This window comes from Festucalex cinctus, chromosome 20, assembly GCF_051991245.1.
Source record: "Festucalex cinctus isolate MCC-2025b chromosome 20, RoL_Fcin_1.0, whole genome shotgun sequence".
Lineage (NCBI taxonomy): Eukaryota > Metazoa > Chordata > Actinopteri > Syngnathiformes > Syngnathidae > Festucalex > Festucalex cinctus.
Genome location: NC_135430.1, coordinates 8,515,135 through 8,531,645, shown reverse-complemented (window position 1 = coordinate 8,531,645; position 16,511 = coordinate 8,515,135). Strand labels below are relative to the sequence as shown.

Sequence of the window (16,511 nt, the reverse complement as noted above, 5' to 3'; positions counted from 1 at the left end):
TTTTTTTAATTTTCACATGTATTCATTTATTTATTTAGTCATTGATTTATTTTTAATTTTGGCAGTTCTGGTCCTCCAAATGCCAGCTCTCCTCGAGGAGAGGCACTTATCATAAAAAGGTGAAATAAAAGTTCTACTTTGAAGGACGCTTTTTTTTTTCATCCCTATTTTTTGAGAGTTTTTCTGCATACATACAGCGATTACTATAAAACCCTGAAGCCTTCTGAAGTGGGTGGGTGGATACAAGTGGGCTGCACTGAGGTGTTGGAGACATGACAGTATGGTGACTCACACAGTCGGTTATATCATTGTGGCAGCTCAACAACTAATATCAAAGACAAAAAAAAAAATAGTGACCCAATTTTCCAAAACACTGCTTTGGATTTGAAATTAACGAGTTGCTCTTGAACTGTAAACTTTTTGTTTTAATTTGATGGGGGCGTTTTTACACCGCCATACACCCTGAAGTGTGGAACGAATCATCGATATCAGCAAAGGCCGAATTTCATCAGTGGTGATGCCCTACCAGGCGTGACGGAAACTGTCTTCACTTCCTGCGCGTTGCTATCATACACAAACCGTTTTCATTCCCGCACCGGTCGCCTGATTTGGATGAAAATACTCTCAAACATGATGAATTAGTAGATGATTTTTTTTTTCAGATAAGAGCCGCATTGCAATTGATATTTTCATTGCCCTTGCTTTGACTTACGTGGGCAAAGTTGAGATACTGGTATTGAAAGGAGGCAGTAAACTCACTTGACAATAAGGATTTAGCAAATATTCAACAATTCTTCAAATGTAGTCTTCATGGCATGCTGGCTTAATGTTAACGCATAATGGGGAAATGCCACTAACAATACAATAGAAGGATGCTTTTTTTTTTTTTTTTTTTTTTTTTAAATAGTCCTCCATGACTTTTCCAAAACTTATGGAGGCTGGGAAGGTGTGGCTGGCATTTCCATTCATTTCAATGCGGTAAGGTTTGTGATGTGAGTGTTTTTTTGTTTTTTTTAGTTATGAGCTTGGCCTTTGCCCCATTGGATTGTCAAATGTTTTCGAAAGGCTTCCCAGTGTAATACAACCTACTTGTACAACCATGATATAAAATATTAATGAGTGGTTATCATGGCAAAGGCGGAATTTTTAACGAGATTCTGCTGTTGTACCAAATTAAGATAAGAATAGGCCTATGTTGAATTTAAAAACATTTATTTATTTATTTTTAACAATGCTGCTACCTTTTCTGTACTTCTAGTTTTCTGCACACCCTGCGTTTTTCAGCACACCCTCCCCTAAAAAGAAAAAAAAACTGGCAGTCTCTTTGTGTCTGCTATTTGAGTATTACTACCCCCCACCCCCACTCCAAAAAAAAAAAAAAAAAAAACAGTGGAGAGGTGTTGCACTGTAGGAAACCCTCCAGCCTACAAAAAAAGAAAGAAAAAAAAAAAGAGGCACTGAGCGAGGAGGCTGATAATTTGCCGACACTCCCTTGCCTGTGCTCATTTTTCATCCCATCGCGTCGCTCTCTGACGGCTTGGCAGTTTACCGAAGCGACCGCGCCTGCGCTCCTCCTCGCTTCCCTTTCCCCGGCGACGCTTCACCAATCCCGGCTTGTGTCGGCTCCATCCCCGCAAGGCCAGCAGCAGCAAAAGCAACGGCGGCGCTAACAAGTCGCCGTCCACTGATGGCGAAGTGACACATTCAAGTCTCCTTCCTTAAATTTTTTGTTGTTATTTTGTATTTTTTTGCTCTTGAGAAGCCTCGAGGAAGTTGAGAGACCGCACCGGACCGGACGACTACACGCATCCGACACTTGGTGCTGTTGAGTCGGCTAAAAAGAAAGAAAGGATGGAGAGAAAGGTACGGAGCGGATGTTCTTGGATTCTTGACTATTATTAGCACGTCAGTGCAGCGGCCATCGTGTAAACTGCTCTATTTGGGCATTTGTTATGGCTCTCCTGTTTTTTCAACGGAATGGGGATTTTCGGTGTAAAATGGTGGTGTTTTGGCCTCACCGCCGCATAGTGCAGGAGGCAGCAGGGGAATATTGGTGGGGGGTGGGGGGTGTTAGACTAGTTCGATGTGTCTGCATCACCAGGCGCCTTCCTCACAGCCTCCGAGTCTCACAGACAGCAGCTTGTTAACCTTGACTGCCGATGGGGAAACGACACTTGAGCCCCCCGTCAAGGGGAGCCGGAGCAGTGGGGAAGGAGGAGTGAGAGAGGGCCTGCTGGCCTGCCTTGGGCATGGTGCACACCATCGTATTCGCACCCCAGCCTCCCCCATCTTGTCAAAAAAGTTTCACTTGTGTCTTTTCAATGGCACCAGACGCTCCCTGGTCACTTTATTTGGTGTTTTAAACACTTTTTTTTTCTTTTGTCAGGGGTACCTCAATATTGTGTTCCAGTTGTTATGTCCTATATGAAGAAAGGATTTCATTTTAGAGGAATGAATATATTATGTGCCTATTCCAAATTGGCCATTCTTTGGTTTTCAACTGTGATGTTAATACCCACGTGTATTAAAATAGTTACTTGTGCAGCTTACAGTTTACATACAGTTGGCCTATAATTGGAATAGAAAAGTGAAAAACATTATATTGAATCATCACGAGGCCACAGTTAAGTTTATTAACTAGTTTAACTTCTTCCTAACTCCTTCTTGGACTAGCAGTACACGATGATTTATTCTGGGGTATAGAAAAGAAAAGAATATATAATTTTATTTTTCAAGCCAGAGGAGCTTAGCTGAGTTTATAGCTTGTTTTCGTGAAACTTCAACACCAGACCAAAAATTATTGTTTGCTTCTTAATTATAACACCCCGACCAAAGTGGAAACCAATGTTCCCTTTTTAATTCTAACATATCTAATTATCTTTCTGAAAGAGTGAGTGAGGCTAAACACTCAAAAGTGGACCTCTCCTTTTAAGCTATTAAATATTTGATTATTGAGCTACCTGTTTAGAATACCCAACCAAAGTGAAATTAATGTCCCCGTTTTAATTAGAAAATAACTTGTGTTGGATCTTTTTCGAAACACAAGGCCGCAGTTAGCGGCATTCAACAAAGCGTAGTAGAATTTCAGCACATCAGATATGCTGTTTCCTTCATTAAAAATACCCCACACAAGTGGAGCCATTATTTTCTTTTTTAATTTGAATAGATCGTATGTCACTATCTTTTTCAAACGCATGTATAAAGCAGTCTTTAGCTTCGTTCATTAGCGTTGAAGTTTCAAAGCAGGTCTTTCAGTCATTAACATTTGTGAGTGTTGAATATACTGTTGGTTTAATTATAAAACCCAATCAAAGTATAAATCAAGGTCTCATTTTTCTTTTTAAAGAAAATTTAATACATAACAGAAGGAGTAACCGAGGCTCTAGTTAGCTTCATTTAACTTAGTAAATGTAAGCTTCAACACTTCAAAGCCCCCCTTCTTTGTAGTTGTTTTTTTTGTCGTAAAATGTGGTGTTTGCTTAATTGTAAGCACCAATGAAGTGAAACCACTGTGCCCCTTTTTAATTCACAAAGAACATATATCTTTTAGAAACATGAGGCTAAAGTTAGCTTCATTTAGCCTAGCTTATGTGCTTTCAATACTCAATGCCATTCTCCGCTTGTTGTTATTTTCATTTGCGAGTAAGCAAATGTGCTTGATTATAAAAACCAACCTTCCCTTTTTTAATTAAAAAAAAGAACATACTCTGTGTATCTTTTCAAAACTGTAATGGCGGCTGCAGTTAGCTTTGTTTTATCCTAGCCAAGTGTAATTTAAACACCTTTCAGTCTCTGCTTTTACTCATCATTTGTAAGTATTTGCTGAATTTGAATTCCCCAACCAAAGTGCAAATGTCTTTTTTTTTCTTTTTTTTTTTTTGTTAGAAAAGAACATAGCCTACATAATTGTTGTTTGACAACAGTAACTGCGGTTACTGTTAGCTTTGTTTCTCTTAGCTTTGCGAAACGGACTCTGGTCCCTTTAAAATGTCACTTTTAATGTGTTTTTTTTCGTGGCTCTCACATTCGCCAGTCATGTTGTTGTTGTTGTTGTTGTTTTTACTAGCTCGATATTGGTTGTTATTTTGTTATATGGAGTAAGCGGTATGTGCTTGGTGACTGGAAGTGCTGCATTGGCTTGCTGTGCATTTGTGTTAGCGTTCGTCTGAGTGGTCGTTTTTCTTTTCTTTTTTTTCCTTCTTTTTTTGTTTTTTTTGTTTAATAAGAACTAACTGGGTATGGATGTGAATTTATAGGCCTCGCTTGCAGAAAAAGCTCAGGCTGCCTCCTCCTCCTCCTCTTCTCCTCCGGTTTCCTGCTCATGGAGACTTGGTGACTCAGCTTTGAGGAAAAAAGCACCTTACTGTGTAGCACGTTGTACTAACTGGCAGGGCAGACGACGACCTACGACTGGTGGACCGTACACGTGATTTCAAGCTTCAGTTGGCAGCCCCCCAAAAAAAGGACAGTGTGATTAGTATGCAAGGTAGCGTCCCGAGGTCTGAATTAGCGAACGGCTGCTGAATGAACGTTTTGAAGGGAATGCACCGAGGTTCCCCCCCCTCGAGTTCCTGAGTTTGTCCTCCTGGACCATCAAAGCGGGCTTTTGTTTGCCCGAGTATTCTTCTTTGTGTTTTGCTCTTACTTTCAGGCCTAAATGGACAATGGGGGCACTTCCCTCTGTAGCGGCAGAGGAATGCGAACCTGCTCAATGGCGGGTTGTTGCCGTGGAAACAAAATGGCTTCCGGGGGGGAAAGAAAAAAAAAAACTGTCTGTGATTGATTCCCACTGAACGAGCGCCAGTGTAGAAATAAACATTTCATGTTCTGCTCGAGACCATGAAATGGTGGGAATTCAAATGGTGCCTGACCTATGAGTTGAATTCCTTTCATGTCCAAGCTCGTTATTAAATTTTCTTATACATCGAATTAATTTCACCCATTAGAATGTTGTCAATGTGTTCCAGCCCACCAAAAATGCCACCGTTTTTTTTAACAAGCGTTTTTAAAGGGATACTTTACTTATTTAGCCATTTTTGGCAGACAAACATTAATATTTTGTCTATAATTAATTTGATACTTTCATTATTTTTCATGTACCTTTAAAAACACATTTTGTAACTTGCTGTCGATTGAAAATTACATCACAAGGGCTCAGGTAACCAATCACAGCTCAACTTGTGAATGTCACATGACCAAACCTAGAAAACTGGTGAGCTGTGATTGGCTACCTGAGCCCTTGTGATGTCATTTTCAGTTGACAGCAAGTTGCAAAATGTGCTTTTAAAGGTACTAATTGTACGTGAAAAATAATGAAAGTATCAAATTAATTATAGAACAAAATAATAACTTTTTATTGTTATAATGGGCTAAATAAGTGAAGTAACTTTTTAATCAAGACAACTAGCACTATTGTGTAACATAAAAAATTAAGTAGCTTCATCAGATGTCATCACTGCACGAACTGTAGTATCCGTGAGTTGGATGTGTGCTTCGAAGGGGCGTGGTCTAGTGTAGCAGCTCTTTGTGTGCGTTTTCATTTTGTATTCATTTGTAACTAGCGACAATGCTAAGTGTTTGTTTGCTAGTCCGCTTGTACTTGTGGTGCGTTCCAAAGCGCCGTATGGATGCCATTGAAGCCCCCCCCCGGTCTCCTCTCGAGCTCTCACTCTGTCCTTTCCACAGGCAGATTATGGATTTTTTTATTTTTTTGGGGGGGACGCTTTTGTAACCTAATTACAGCCGACTGGCCGCGCACGCTCTTGCCCTTCAAGTTGCTCGTTTGTTTTTTTTGCCGTCGGAGCATAACTGGCAGGTTGACCCACTTCCAAGTTCAACAACGCGGGCAGCCTGCAGGCCTCGATTGGAGGAGCAGCAATCAGCAGTGTTTTGATGTGGTTGATATTTGGTCGAAAAAGTCTACACACACCTGCTGAAATGCCAGCTTTTTGTGAAAAATTGCGGCTTATTCTCCAGCATGAAAGAAGCGGCAGCGACTTGTGTCCTATGATGATGATGATGATGATGATGATGTGCTGGTCTGGCTCTCGTCCCATTGGTTGCTGTAGTTTCCAGCTCTGGGCAGATTAAGCTGTTGCCATGGCTACAACAAACAGGAAATGCCCCCAGAGCAGGTGGGCTTTAGATGCTTTGTCGTCCCCCTCTTCACCCCCAAAATGTGAAAAATCCTTTCGTGTTCCTCTTTATCCAAGCTGTGCACTTTTGTGTATTGTGCTCACGTTCTTGGCCGTTATATGGGAGCTGCTTTTTGGTCTATTCAAGGTTTTTTTTTTTAGGCTTTTGAAGGCAGTCCAGGAGTTTCTTTTGTATGTGGGACAAAGACACCACCAAGTGGGACGCCTCGCCCAAATCTGCCATTTTTCTTTTGGCGCTTCAGTCTGCTTGACAGTCACATTGATGGAGCTTCAACGCAGGCTAAATTAGCACACCACTGACCACAATATGAGGTACACCTGCACAACGCTTCCATTCATGGTCATATTGTCAAAATCTATTTTTCAATTTATTTTATAATGAATAAAACACCAAGAAAAGTCATTTGTTTTTGGATTTTTTGGGGGGTGGGATAAAATTACAAACAGACAGAGCGCATGCATCTTATTTACTATTAGTATTATTTTATAATTCATGTTTGTAGTATAATTTACTCTTTTTTTTTTTTTTTTTTTTTTTAACTACTAGATGATAAAAGAAGTGGTTGTTTTGGGGATAAAAGCCACAAACATAGTATTATTAAAATTATATTATTTCAGTATTTAATTTATTTGTAATTTTTCCCCATTTTTCATTTGTATTATTTAAGTTAAATCACAAATGCTTTATGTTGTAGTTTTGTGATTATTATTTTTTTAAATTTAATATAAATTAAAATTATTTTGTATGTTTTTTTTAGTTTACTTTCAAAACTTAGATTTTTTTTTAAACTACTTGATGCTTGATTTTGGGGATAAAACGTACATATACTCTTTTTTTTCTAAACTACCAAAAAATCCAAAAAAAGTTGTTGTTGTTTTTTTTAAATCTTTGTTTACTAGATTGTCTTACAAACCCAATATTCTTAAATTACTTTTAAAAACGAGTTTTGTATAGGTGCTCTTTGGCTTCCTCTTGTGGTTTGAATGGTGAAATGTTTAGAAAGGCATCCAAATTTCCAAATGGTGACAGGTGGGTGTTTTTTTCTTCCCTTCGAAGACGGCGAACGGACTCTCCCAAAACATTTGCCCTCATCATTCATGCAACTTCACAATAGTGAGTCTTATACATCTTTTGAACACATTGATTGTGTTTTATGCTGTGCATCCATTCCTTTCATGCTTGCGCCCCCTGTTGGTCAGCCACTAACACAACTGGTCAGCCACGCCTCCACCCCATCCCCTTGTAGCCCCCGAGTCTTCCCCACACTGGGACATTAGCATTTTTTTTTTTTAACAGAGGGAGTCAATGGGGCTCCAGCAAGGGGTGACTCTACATACGAGTAGCAGGGGGTCGGTGTTGGGGGGGCTCTTTTGCACAGCCCACTCAGCCTGATAATGCTTCAACGACCGCGCACGCATCTCCCGACTTTTTTGTTTATTATGTTAGCAAACTCCACGTTTGTCGAACGATTCAAATTATTTTCCACATTTTGACTTTCCATTTCTCACATTTGACATTTATTTTTGCATAATTCCCTCCTTCAGCATTTTCTCTATTCATGTGGAATAGAGTACACAACGTACTGTTGTGAAACATACGGCCCGTGGGCCAGAACCGGCCCATCATCAGCCTGCTATTTTCCAATGAAATGAACTGTTGTCGATGATATCGGGAAAAGGCCCGTTTTCCTGTTTTCACGTCGCCTCCTTTGTCATTCAAATCCCCTCATGAATATTTCAAGTTGTGATGTGACGGCTGCAGGGGGAAAATGAGAGTGGAAGCAGATTTTGAATATCCTATTAAAGTTAGGGACACACTTTGTTCAGTTTCCCTCCCTGTCCATCAAAAATGCCGGAATGAAAGATTATCCTGAGTGATTATCCTGCGATGTGGGGTGTGCGTATGAGATAGTTTTCCTCACTGACCTGGTTAGTGCCGACAAAATTGTGAATATTTCAAGCGGTGTACTCACATATCGGACAGTCGGGCCAAATTTCAACACTTCCCTCCCTCGCGATCAAAGTCAGCAACAGGCCGATTGTCGGAGGTCTTGGAAAGATGATCCCGAGTGATGTGTTTGTAAAAATAAATAAATAAATAAATAAATAAATAAATAAATAAATCAGCACCTGTCAGAAATTTGTTATGATCTTAAGAGAGGTAGGGGAAAATTTTCTCATCAAACTACTAGGGATGTAACGATACCGGCAATATCGTGATATCGCGATATTCAAACTGCCACAACGTCGTCGTCATCTCACGATATTAAAAGCAGCACATCTGTTTAAAAAAAATAATAAAATAAAATAAAATAAAAAAAAAATAAAAGTCAGGTTGATTTCCATTTGTGCAGTTCTAGCAGCCTCTGGTGGCTACTTTTGTGTAATTTAATTTTCACAAGGCATGTTTTGGCCCTTTATATGTATGTAAACCGAGTCAATATGTGGAGGAACTCAAGGTGTGCTTGCATTAGCAAGTAAGGGCCTCAATATTAAGTGTTATTAGAGATTGTAGGTTCTTTATAAGCATTGCTGTAATGTACAAAAGCACAATATTGTCTTTTTTTTTTTTTTGTATGAGCTCTTTTTTTTTTTTTTTTCCCAATATTGTGACCTTTTTTTGTATCGCCAACCTCCCCACAATATCGTGATAATTATCGTATCGTGACCTTCATATTGTGATAATATCGTATCGTGATGTTTGGATATCGTTACATCCCTACAAATTACTAAAACATCATTTCAGCAATAAAATAATATTTACACATTCACAATACTGTAATATCAATAAAGTGTATACGTTTGGATGAATTTAAAATGATAGCAAATAACATAGATTATTCAAAAACCATAACATGGGCATAATAAATAATAAACTGAAATATATTTATTACAATTATTTATAAAGTTGATAAATTTAATTTTAATAATGTGTATAAATTAAAGTATATTAAACTATTGGTTTTATATAGATAAGAATCAATTTCACACAATTTTCAATAAATTTTAATGATGAAAACAAAATACTTAATAACTATATATTTTAAATAACAGCAAAAAAAGGAAGTTAACTCCATAAGAATAGACATGGCCATTGATTTAAAAAAATGTTTTATATTTATTATTCTAGTAGTTTTGCATTTAAATTTAAGTTGTATGTAAATTACGTGGAAAAAAAATTAGACGACAATGCAATAATAAGGCAAAAAAAAAAAATGTGAAGATGATTTGCTCCTGATGTCAAATTTTTCCCAACAAAAGGTGTTTAAAAACGCGTCTTTTTTGTTTGTTTGTTTGTTTATTTGTTTGTTTGTTTGTATTTTTTGCGCTTGCGACCTCCGACTCGGTCACCCCATCGCTTCCAAAGTACGCCCCCGCCCCTTGCCGCTTTATCTTACCAGCGGAATGCAATGCAACAGCTGTGTGGAGGGGGGGTTGGCAGGCGGTGGGCTGGCTTAAACCCCCCTGGCAGGCCCCCGCAGCAGTAGCCCCCCCCCTGTCTCTCTCTCTCTCTCTCTCTCTCTCTCTCTCTCTCTCTCTCTCTCTCTCTCTCTCTCTCTCTCTCTCTCTCTCTCTCTCTCTCTCTCTCTCTCTCTCTCTCTCTCTCTCGCAATGTGAGCGACATTCCGGGCTGGTGAAAGGCAAGTTAAAAGTGAAGCAGACGCACAAGCGAGGGAGGAGGAAGGAGGAGGACGGAGGAGGAGGAGGGAGGAGGAGGAGAGCACAAAGAGAAGGAAAGTGGAGCAGGGGAGGGGAACGGGAGGCTGGCTGACGGCGGCGGCGGCGGGCGAGGGAGGGAGGCCAGACAAAAGAAGGAGAAGGCGAAGGAGACTCGCAGCAAATGGCCACGGAGGAGACGGCGGGGGGAGCCAGGAAAGCCACCAAGAGCAAACTGTTTGAGTTCCTGGTCCATGGAGTGGTGAGTCGCACGCTCGCTCGTCATTGAAAGGCGGGAGGGGGGGGCGTGAAGGTTATTTCCGGCCCCCCTCCCGGACGGAACCAGCGTCGCGCGCTCCTGGTCTTCCTCGCTCGGCTCGACCAGGGATGGAGGACGCCGGATCGTCCGCGTTTTGGGCAACTGGCCGGCCGCCACCTCCTCAAACAGTGCCGGGGCTAGCACGCTTCGCACACGAGGATGGAAGTGGGGGGCTAGGGGTGGGTTGGGGGGGGTCAGCGGACGTTCGCGGCGTGGAACAATCGCTCCATTCATGTGGGAGATGTCAGGTCGCGGAGACGCTCAGGAGGTTACCGCGACTGTTAGCGAAAGGGGAGTGGAAGGGGGTGGTGGGGGGGCGCTTCGGTCTAGTGTGCATGTGTGTAGCTGGCGACACAGGAAAGTTGCAGCCACTGCCGCCAGTCAACATCGGGATCATTTTTTTTCACGGTCTATTTCCATATTTTGACTTCTCCTCAAAAGTCATTTTAATGTAACATTTTTCAGTCAGTCAAAATTGTAATTCAAAACAATTATAAACAAATTCCCGTGGTGAGTTTTGTATTGTATTTTTTCAATATTTTATTCAAAACAAAATTTTTCATTAACAACTGACCTTATTTGAATGCTAGCAAAACAATTTTCTAGCATTAAATTGATAAGTTGTACTCAAAAGTCAAAGTATGTTTTTTTAAAATTGATTGATCTCGCACTTGTGCTCTTTAGAACACCGTCATTTTCAGAAGTTTGTCAGTTAATGAACAATTCTGACCATATTATCTTTGCCTTGGGAAAGTCTGCTAGCTTCATGCTAGCACACAATGCAAAACACCATGGACACGTAAGCAAAACTACCATTTAACTGTTTGACCGCCAAAAACATTTAATAACGATTAGTAAAATCAAGATGTATGCTGCCATAAACGTTAAATGACGTCAACTATGTTTTTTTTGTTTGTTTGTTTGTTTGTTTTTTAATCAATGGGAAGTGCAACATCTAAGTGCAGCGCTGTCTGGTCAGTGGGTTGTGGAATCAAAAACACAAACTAACTCTGGCCAGCAGATGGCAGCACTGTATCTCTTTTCAGTAGGCTGCCAGTGTATGGAATTACAGTGATACATGATGGAATCTGTTGAAATGAAACATTTTCAATGATGACGACAATGATCAAATCCTTTGTCACATTAAATCTAATTCACAGAGCATCACTAAACAAAAAATATTAGTGTCAAAGTCACCGTTGTGGAGAAAATGTATCTTTTTACAAAAAGCTCGTTTTCTCCTAATTTTTTCAATTTTCGCTCAATGTCACTTAATTGACCTATTTTCAAATGGTGATTAGTAAAGAACGGAATAAGGTAGAATCATACTTTGTTTTTCGAAAGAAAGAATGGAATGCGATCTTTCATTTGGTACCCACATTGTATATGTAGTAAAAGCACACAATATTCTGTTTGCCTTGAAAGATGAGTTAAAATGCTCGAAATCGGCTCCCACTGTGGGGGTTGTGTTTCGGATAACGTGGCAGTAAAAGAGTTAATATCAGTCAGTCATTCTAAACTTATATGTGAACACAAGCGTTAACAACATATGCGGACAGAGCGTAGCAGAATACTTACAGGCATATCTTCTTTATCCTCTGCAAAGAACCCCAATATGTTTGCAGCTTAGTACCAGAAGCAAAAACACGACATAGAAATTTGTAAGCACCTCCGTAGTGCTATTGAAGAAGCTTTAAACATGAGTGATATTTGAGACGTCAGGCCGGACGTGTCGTCGTCGTCATTGTCGTGACCGTCCGCTGCGACGGGTACGATGACGCCGGCGGCGGAGACGGGATGACGTATTGCGTCTTTGACGGGAGCGGTCGTTACGGCGGCCACAACGGCGAGGTTGATTGATGAGCCGCACGCGTGCGTCCTCCCCACACGCCAATTAACCTTGATGAGGAGGCGAGCCCCCCAACCCCCCCCCCCCCCCCCCCCCCCACCCCACTACCCTTTCCCCCCCGCCCCTGCCAAAAAACTTTTAGGATGGAAAAAAGTCATGTGGAAGAGTGTGAATGTTTATTTTGCCGCTTGTGGTGAGGCGTGCTGTTTCCACTCTCCTTGTGGAATAAAGACGCTCTCACATGCATTTTAAGCGCTACCTTGACTTCTGACAGTTTGAGCAAAAAGTATTTTTTTTTAAAGGCAATTTGCAGACAACCGTTTCATCTAATTGCAATATTTTTTTCCTCAATTTTGGCATTGCAATTTATTATGTGATTATTTTTTCAAGGTTCTATTACCATGTTTTTTTTTTTTTTTTTTAACCAAACCCAAGCAGTAAATTCATCTGTATTCCAAAAACCGATATCAAATTTATAAATGTTTTGGTTGAATAGGTTAGACTGATGTTAAAATAAAAGCAAATGAGCTGTGAATTCATATGGAAGACAGTTTATTGATCAACCGACACATTGTGGCCTAACGTAAACAAGTGTGCCAATACATCGATGATTAGATTCATCGAGGTTTGGCACGTGACGATTAGATTATGATTCATAAATGTTGAAAAACGATTATTTTCCATAATAATTTAATGACAGAAACACTACCCCAGCTTTCGGAACAAAAGTAAAAGACACGCCTGCCACCCGGACACTTAAAGGAATTCACATGGTGAGGATAGCATCAGTGGAAGTTAATGAGAAACATGTTTTCCCCACAGAATTAAAAGCTAGCGTTTGGAAGCATTTCGGTTTTGATTACGATTATTATATGTTCAAAAACGATTATTTTCCATTATAACTTAATGACGGAACACTAACGCTGTTAAAAGTACAGAAATCTGTGAAAACACAAAGTACTTTGGTTAAAAGAATTCCTTTTTATTTCTAAAGGCACTTTACGTTTAATATTTTCCAGAAAACGTGGAATTCATTCCACCAGAGTAAATCTTATTTTATTGTAATAGAAGAATCTATTTTTGAAAAGTACTGCCTTTGAAACAATTTTTTTTGCACCTGCTTGTGAAAAAGAGCAGCTTACCAATGACTTGATTCGTTGTAGTGGATCCCCACTACAACGAATACTACTTTGGACCTTTCGTTCTTCTTGAGGATCCTCTTTTGCGCACTCACTCAGGTACGGGCTCATCCTGCCTCAGAAGAAAAGTTTGACGAAGCCAACACATCTCCAGAAACTGTCTGTGTGGGTAGCTTTGTGTTGTATGGGCATCATTTCCATCGTTCCTGTTGGATCATTTGGTGATTGGAAATAAAAAGTAATGGACATAAATTGGTTTGGCTACTTTAATTAATGAATACTGACAAATATACCTTAAAAGTATGAAGTAGCCACAAAGTAAGAAAAAAATCGGGGGAAAAAGATGCATTGAAAATCGTGATGATCATTAGCATGGTAATCGTTCAGTAATCAAATCATAGCACCCTTAATCGTAATCGAATCGAATCGTGGGGTGCCTTAGATGGCACACCCCTAGTAAACACAAGCCAAGTAAGTCGACAGTCCGATTACAACAATCATGCAAACAAATATGTGCTTTTATCACAACTTTTCACGTTTCATCAAGCAATATGAGGAGTACAGTTATTTTTATATACTGTAAATTTAAAAAATGAAATGTACATATAAATTAAAATATATAGCCTACCAACTGACCCAAATTGAAACATTTGCAATTTGAAAATTTTATTTCTTCTACATTGCGATGTTTTATCAATTTAATGAATTGTTCAGGCATAGCCTAAGTTAACCTCAATGTTTGGACTCCTAAGAGCGCCCCTCCCCCCAACTACACGCACACATGCCAACACTAACACTGGTCTCACATGTCGACCACATAGCGGATCTGATTGGCTGATTGCCGACTGCTTGAAAGTCCTTCAGGACTCGTCTGAGGAAATCAACCTCGTCAAATGCCGTCACGACGTCGCGGCTGTTTCTACACGAAGGGTTGAGACAAAAGAGCAAGAAGGAGGCCTCGTCAAGGCGCGCAGTCCCCCCCCCCCGACCATATGTTGTTTGATCGTCTTCCACTTCCTCGCTGACCCCCGCGCACATCCTCACCCCCCCACCCGCCAAACAAGAGTGACAGCAGCGCCTGCTCATCCTTCTTATGATCAACGCAGCTTGAGCTTCAAAACACACTCGCACGTCTTTTGTCGGCGCCTTTTCATCCCGACGCCGTTTGACTTGTCAAATACGCCATTTTTAGTCACATTTGCTCGTATTTTCGGCACTTTCCCGTTTTAGTTGTCTGCCGACGCTCTTTGTTTTTCGCCACGTGACTTTGTGGACAGTCTAAAGATCACATCAGCCTTTGAAATTGACAAACAGGACTGGAAAAAAAACAAACATCCGGGCTGAGCTTCTCAGGGTTACAAAATGTCACGTTACATCCCTGAACTTCTAAGAAATTTCATTTTTCCAACGCTGTTTTCACATTCATCTTTTATTTGATTGTTACTTCCTGAGACGAGAACAAAACAAACCCAAGCGAATTCAACACAATAGAACGGCTTTGTTGCCTTTTGTACTTTCTCCTCCAGTCGAGTTTTGCTAACATAATTGTGATTGTCAAAATGATCATCAGAGTTCGACACCATGCTCCGCCCACATTCAGTGACGTCGGTGCACAAGCTTGGCAAATTAGCGCCACCCAGCTATCATTTGGGCGAATTCCCACAAAGGCTGACTTCCTGTTGAATTTTGCTCATGGGTCCTTGTAGCATTTTTATGCGTCTTGTCATGATTGGCATGTCCACCGATTTTTAGATCAGTTGATGAAACTAGTTTTGGGAGCTATTTTTTCTTCTCTAAACTTCCAGCGGAGTCCATCAAGGCCCTGGAATTTGCCTAAAATGGCCGACTTCCTGTGGAATTTAGCTAATGGATCTTTGTGACATTTTTATGCTTCATGTTATGATCGGCATATCCACCGATTTTTAGATCAGCTGATGAAACTAGTTTTGGGGGCTATCTTTTTTTTTTTTTTTTCTCAAAACTTCCAGGGGAGTCCATCAAGGCCCTGGAATTTGCCTAAAATGGACGACTTCCTGTTGAATTTTGCTCATGGGTACTTGTGAAATTTTTTTACATCTTGTCATGATAAGCCTGTGTTTCTCAATTCGCGGTTATCTGCGGGAGCTGTACAAGATGTATTCTCCGGAGTTTGTGAACTCACAGATCCTGCGAGAATTCATCTCGCAAGAGCAAGGTAAATGATAAGCATGTCTACCAATTTTTAGATCAACTGATCAATCTATTTGGGGCTGACTTTTTTTCCCCCCTAAACTTCAACCAGAGTCCATCAAGGCCCTGGAATTTGCCTAAAATGGCCAACTTTCTGTTGAATTTTGCTCATGGGTACTTTGGGTCATTTCATGGGACATTTTTATACATCTTGTCATGATAAGCATGAGTACGTGTTGCAGCTCACCGCCCTTTTCTGCATTCAAAATGTAGCTGTGGTCCATGTTTTTTGTGGGTGCGGATAAGCAAAGTGTAGGACAGAGCTCATGAGCTCTCGGGTGGCGCGCCTCCCCCCCGCCCACGCAGCTGTTGCCACGCGAGTGACAGGCGCAGGTGAGCGTCGGCCAGTTGTTGCCGGGCGTCAGCAGCCCCCTTTTTCCGGGGAGCAAAAGAAAACTGCGCTCTGTATTTTGTTGCACCACAATTTGCTCTCATGTACACACAAATGACAAATGATTTACTCAAACAATCCTGAAAATGATCTCACACATATACCATGTGAAACACTCTCATTTACACAGAACTAGAAGGTTCTCACATGCAGAACACTCGGCCTAACGATGTGCGGGTGCGTGTCCTCCGCAGCGTCCCGGCATGCCGTCCGGGGCCAGGATGCCCCACCAGGGAGCGCCGATGGGCCCCCCCGGCCCGCCATATGGAGGCAACCCGGCGGCACGTCCCGGCCTGCCCTCCCCGGTGATGGAGGCCGGCCGCAAGAGGCCCGCCCCCTCCCAGCAGGTCCAACAGCAGCAGCAGCAACAGCAGCAGCAGCAGACCGTCCAGAACCGGGCCAGGAAGTGAGTCCAAACCCAAATGAGCAACACCACAGTCAAGAAAAAAAAATGAATCACTGACTCGCGCTATTACGATGAATCAAAGAGTGACTGAAACACCGCAGACTGACCTGATCCGATTCAATTGACGTACCAATAACACAGCAGACTCCAATTTTGTGATTAATTTACTTGAGTTATGAGCGACTCACGTGTTTTCATTAACATAATTGAGTTAGCAGATTCACTGGAAACATGGTAGACTCGTATGATTGCTTTGAATCGGACTCAATTACCTTTAAAGACTTCACCAGATCCACAAAGGATTCGGATGATTTGTTTCGCCGAGTCAAGAGAGCAGACTCGTTTGGTTCTGTTCAATGGCAACTC

General features: G+C 41.1%; 1 protein-coding gene across 8 annotated transcripts in view; it reads left to right on the top strand.

Moving 5' to 3' along the window:
- Nucleotides 1-1,451: 1,451 nt before the first annotated feature.
- smarcd3b (SWI/SNF related BAF chromatin remodeling complex subunit D3b) overlaps nt 1,452-16,511 on the top strand; it is a 29,694-nt gene continuing 14,634 nt past the window's right edge. The window contains exons 1-2 of one of the 8 annotated variants that reach the window (XM_077509272.1): nt 1,452-1,863; nt 15,934-16,145. In XM_077509272.1, coding sequence (XP_077365398.1) covers nt 1,852-1,863; nt 15,934-16,145 — 224 coding nt within the window. In that variant the 5' untranslated portion in view covers nt 1,452-1,851. Of the gene's footprint in view, nt 1,864-9,806; nt 10,075-15,933; nt 16,146-16,511 lie in introns of those variants that run through there. The other 7 variants (XM_077509270.1, XM_077509268.1, XM_077509274.1 and 4 more) reach the window with 7 other exon arrangements.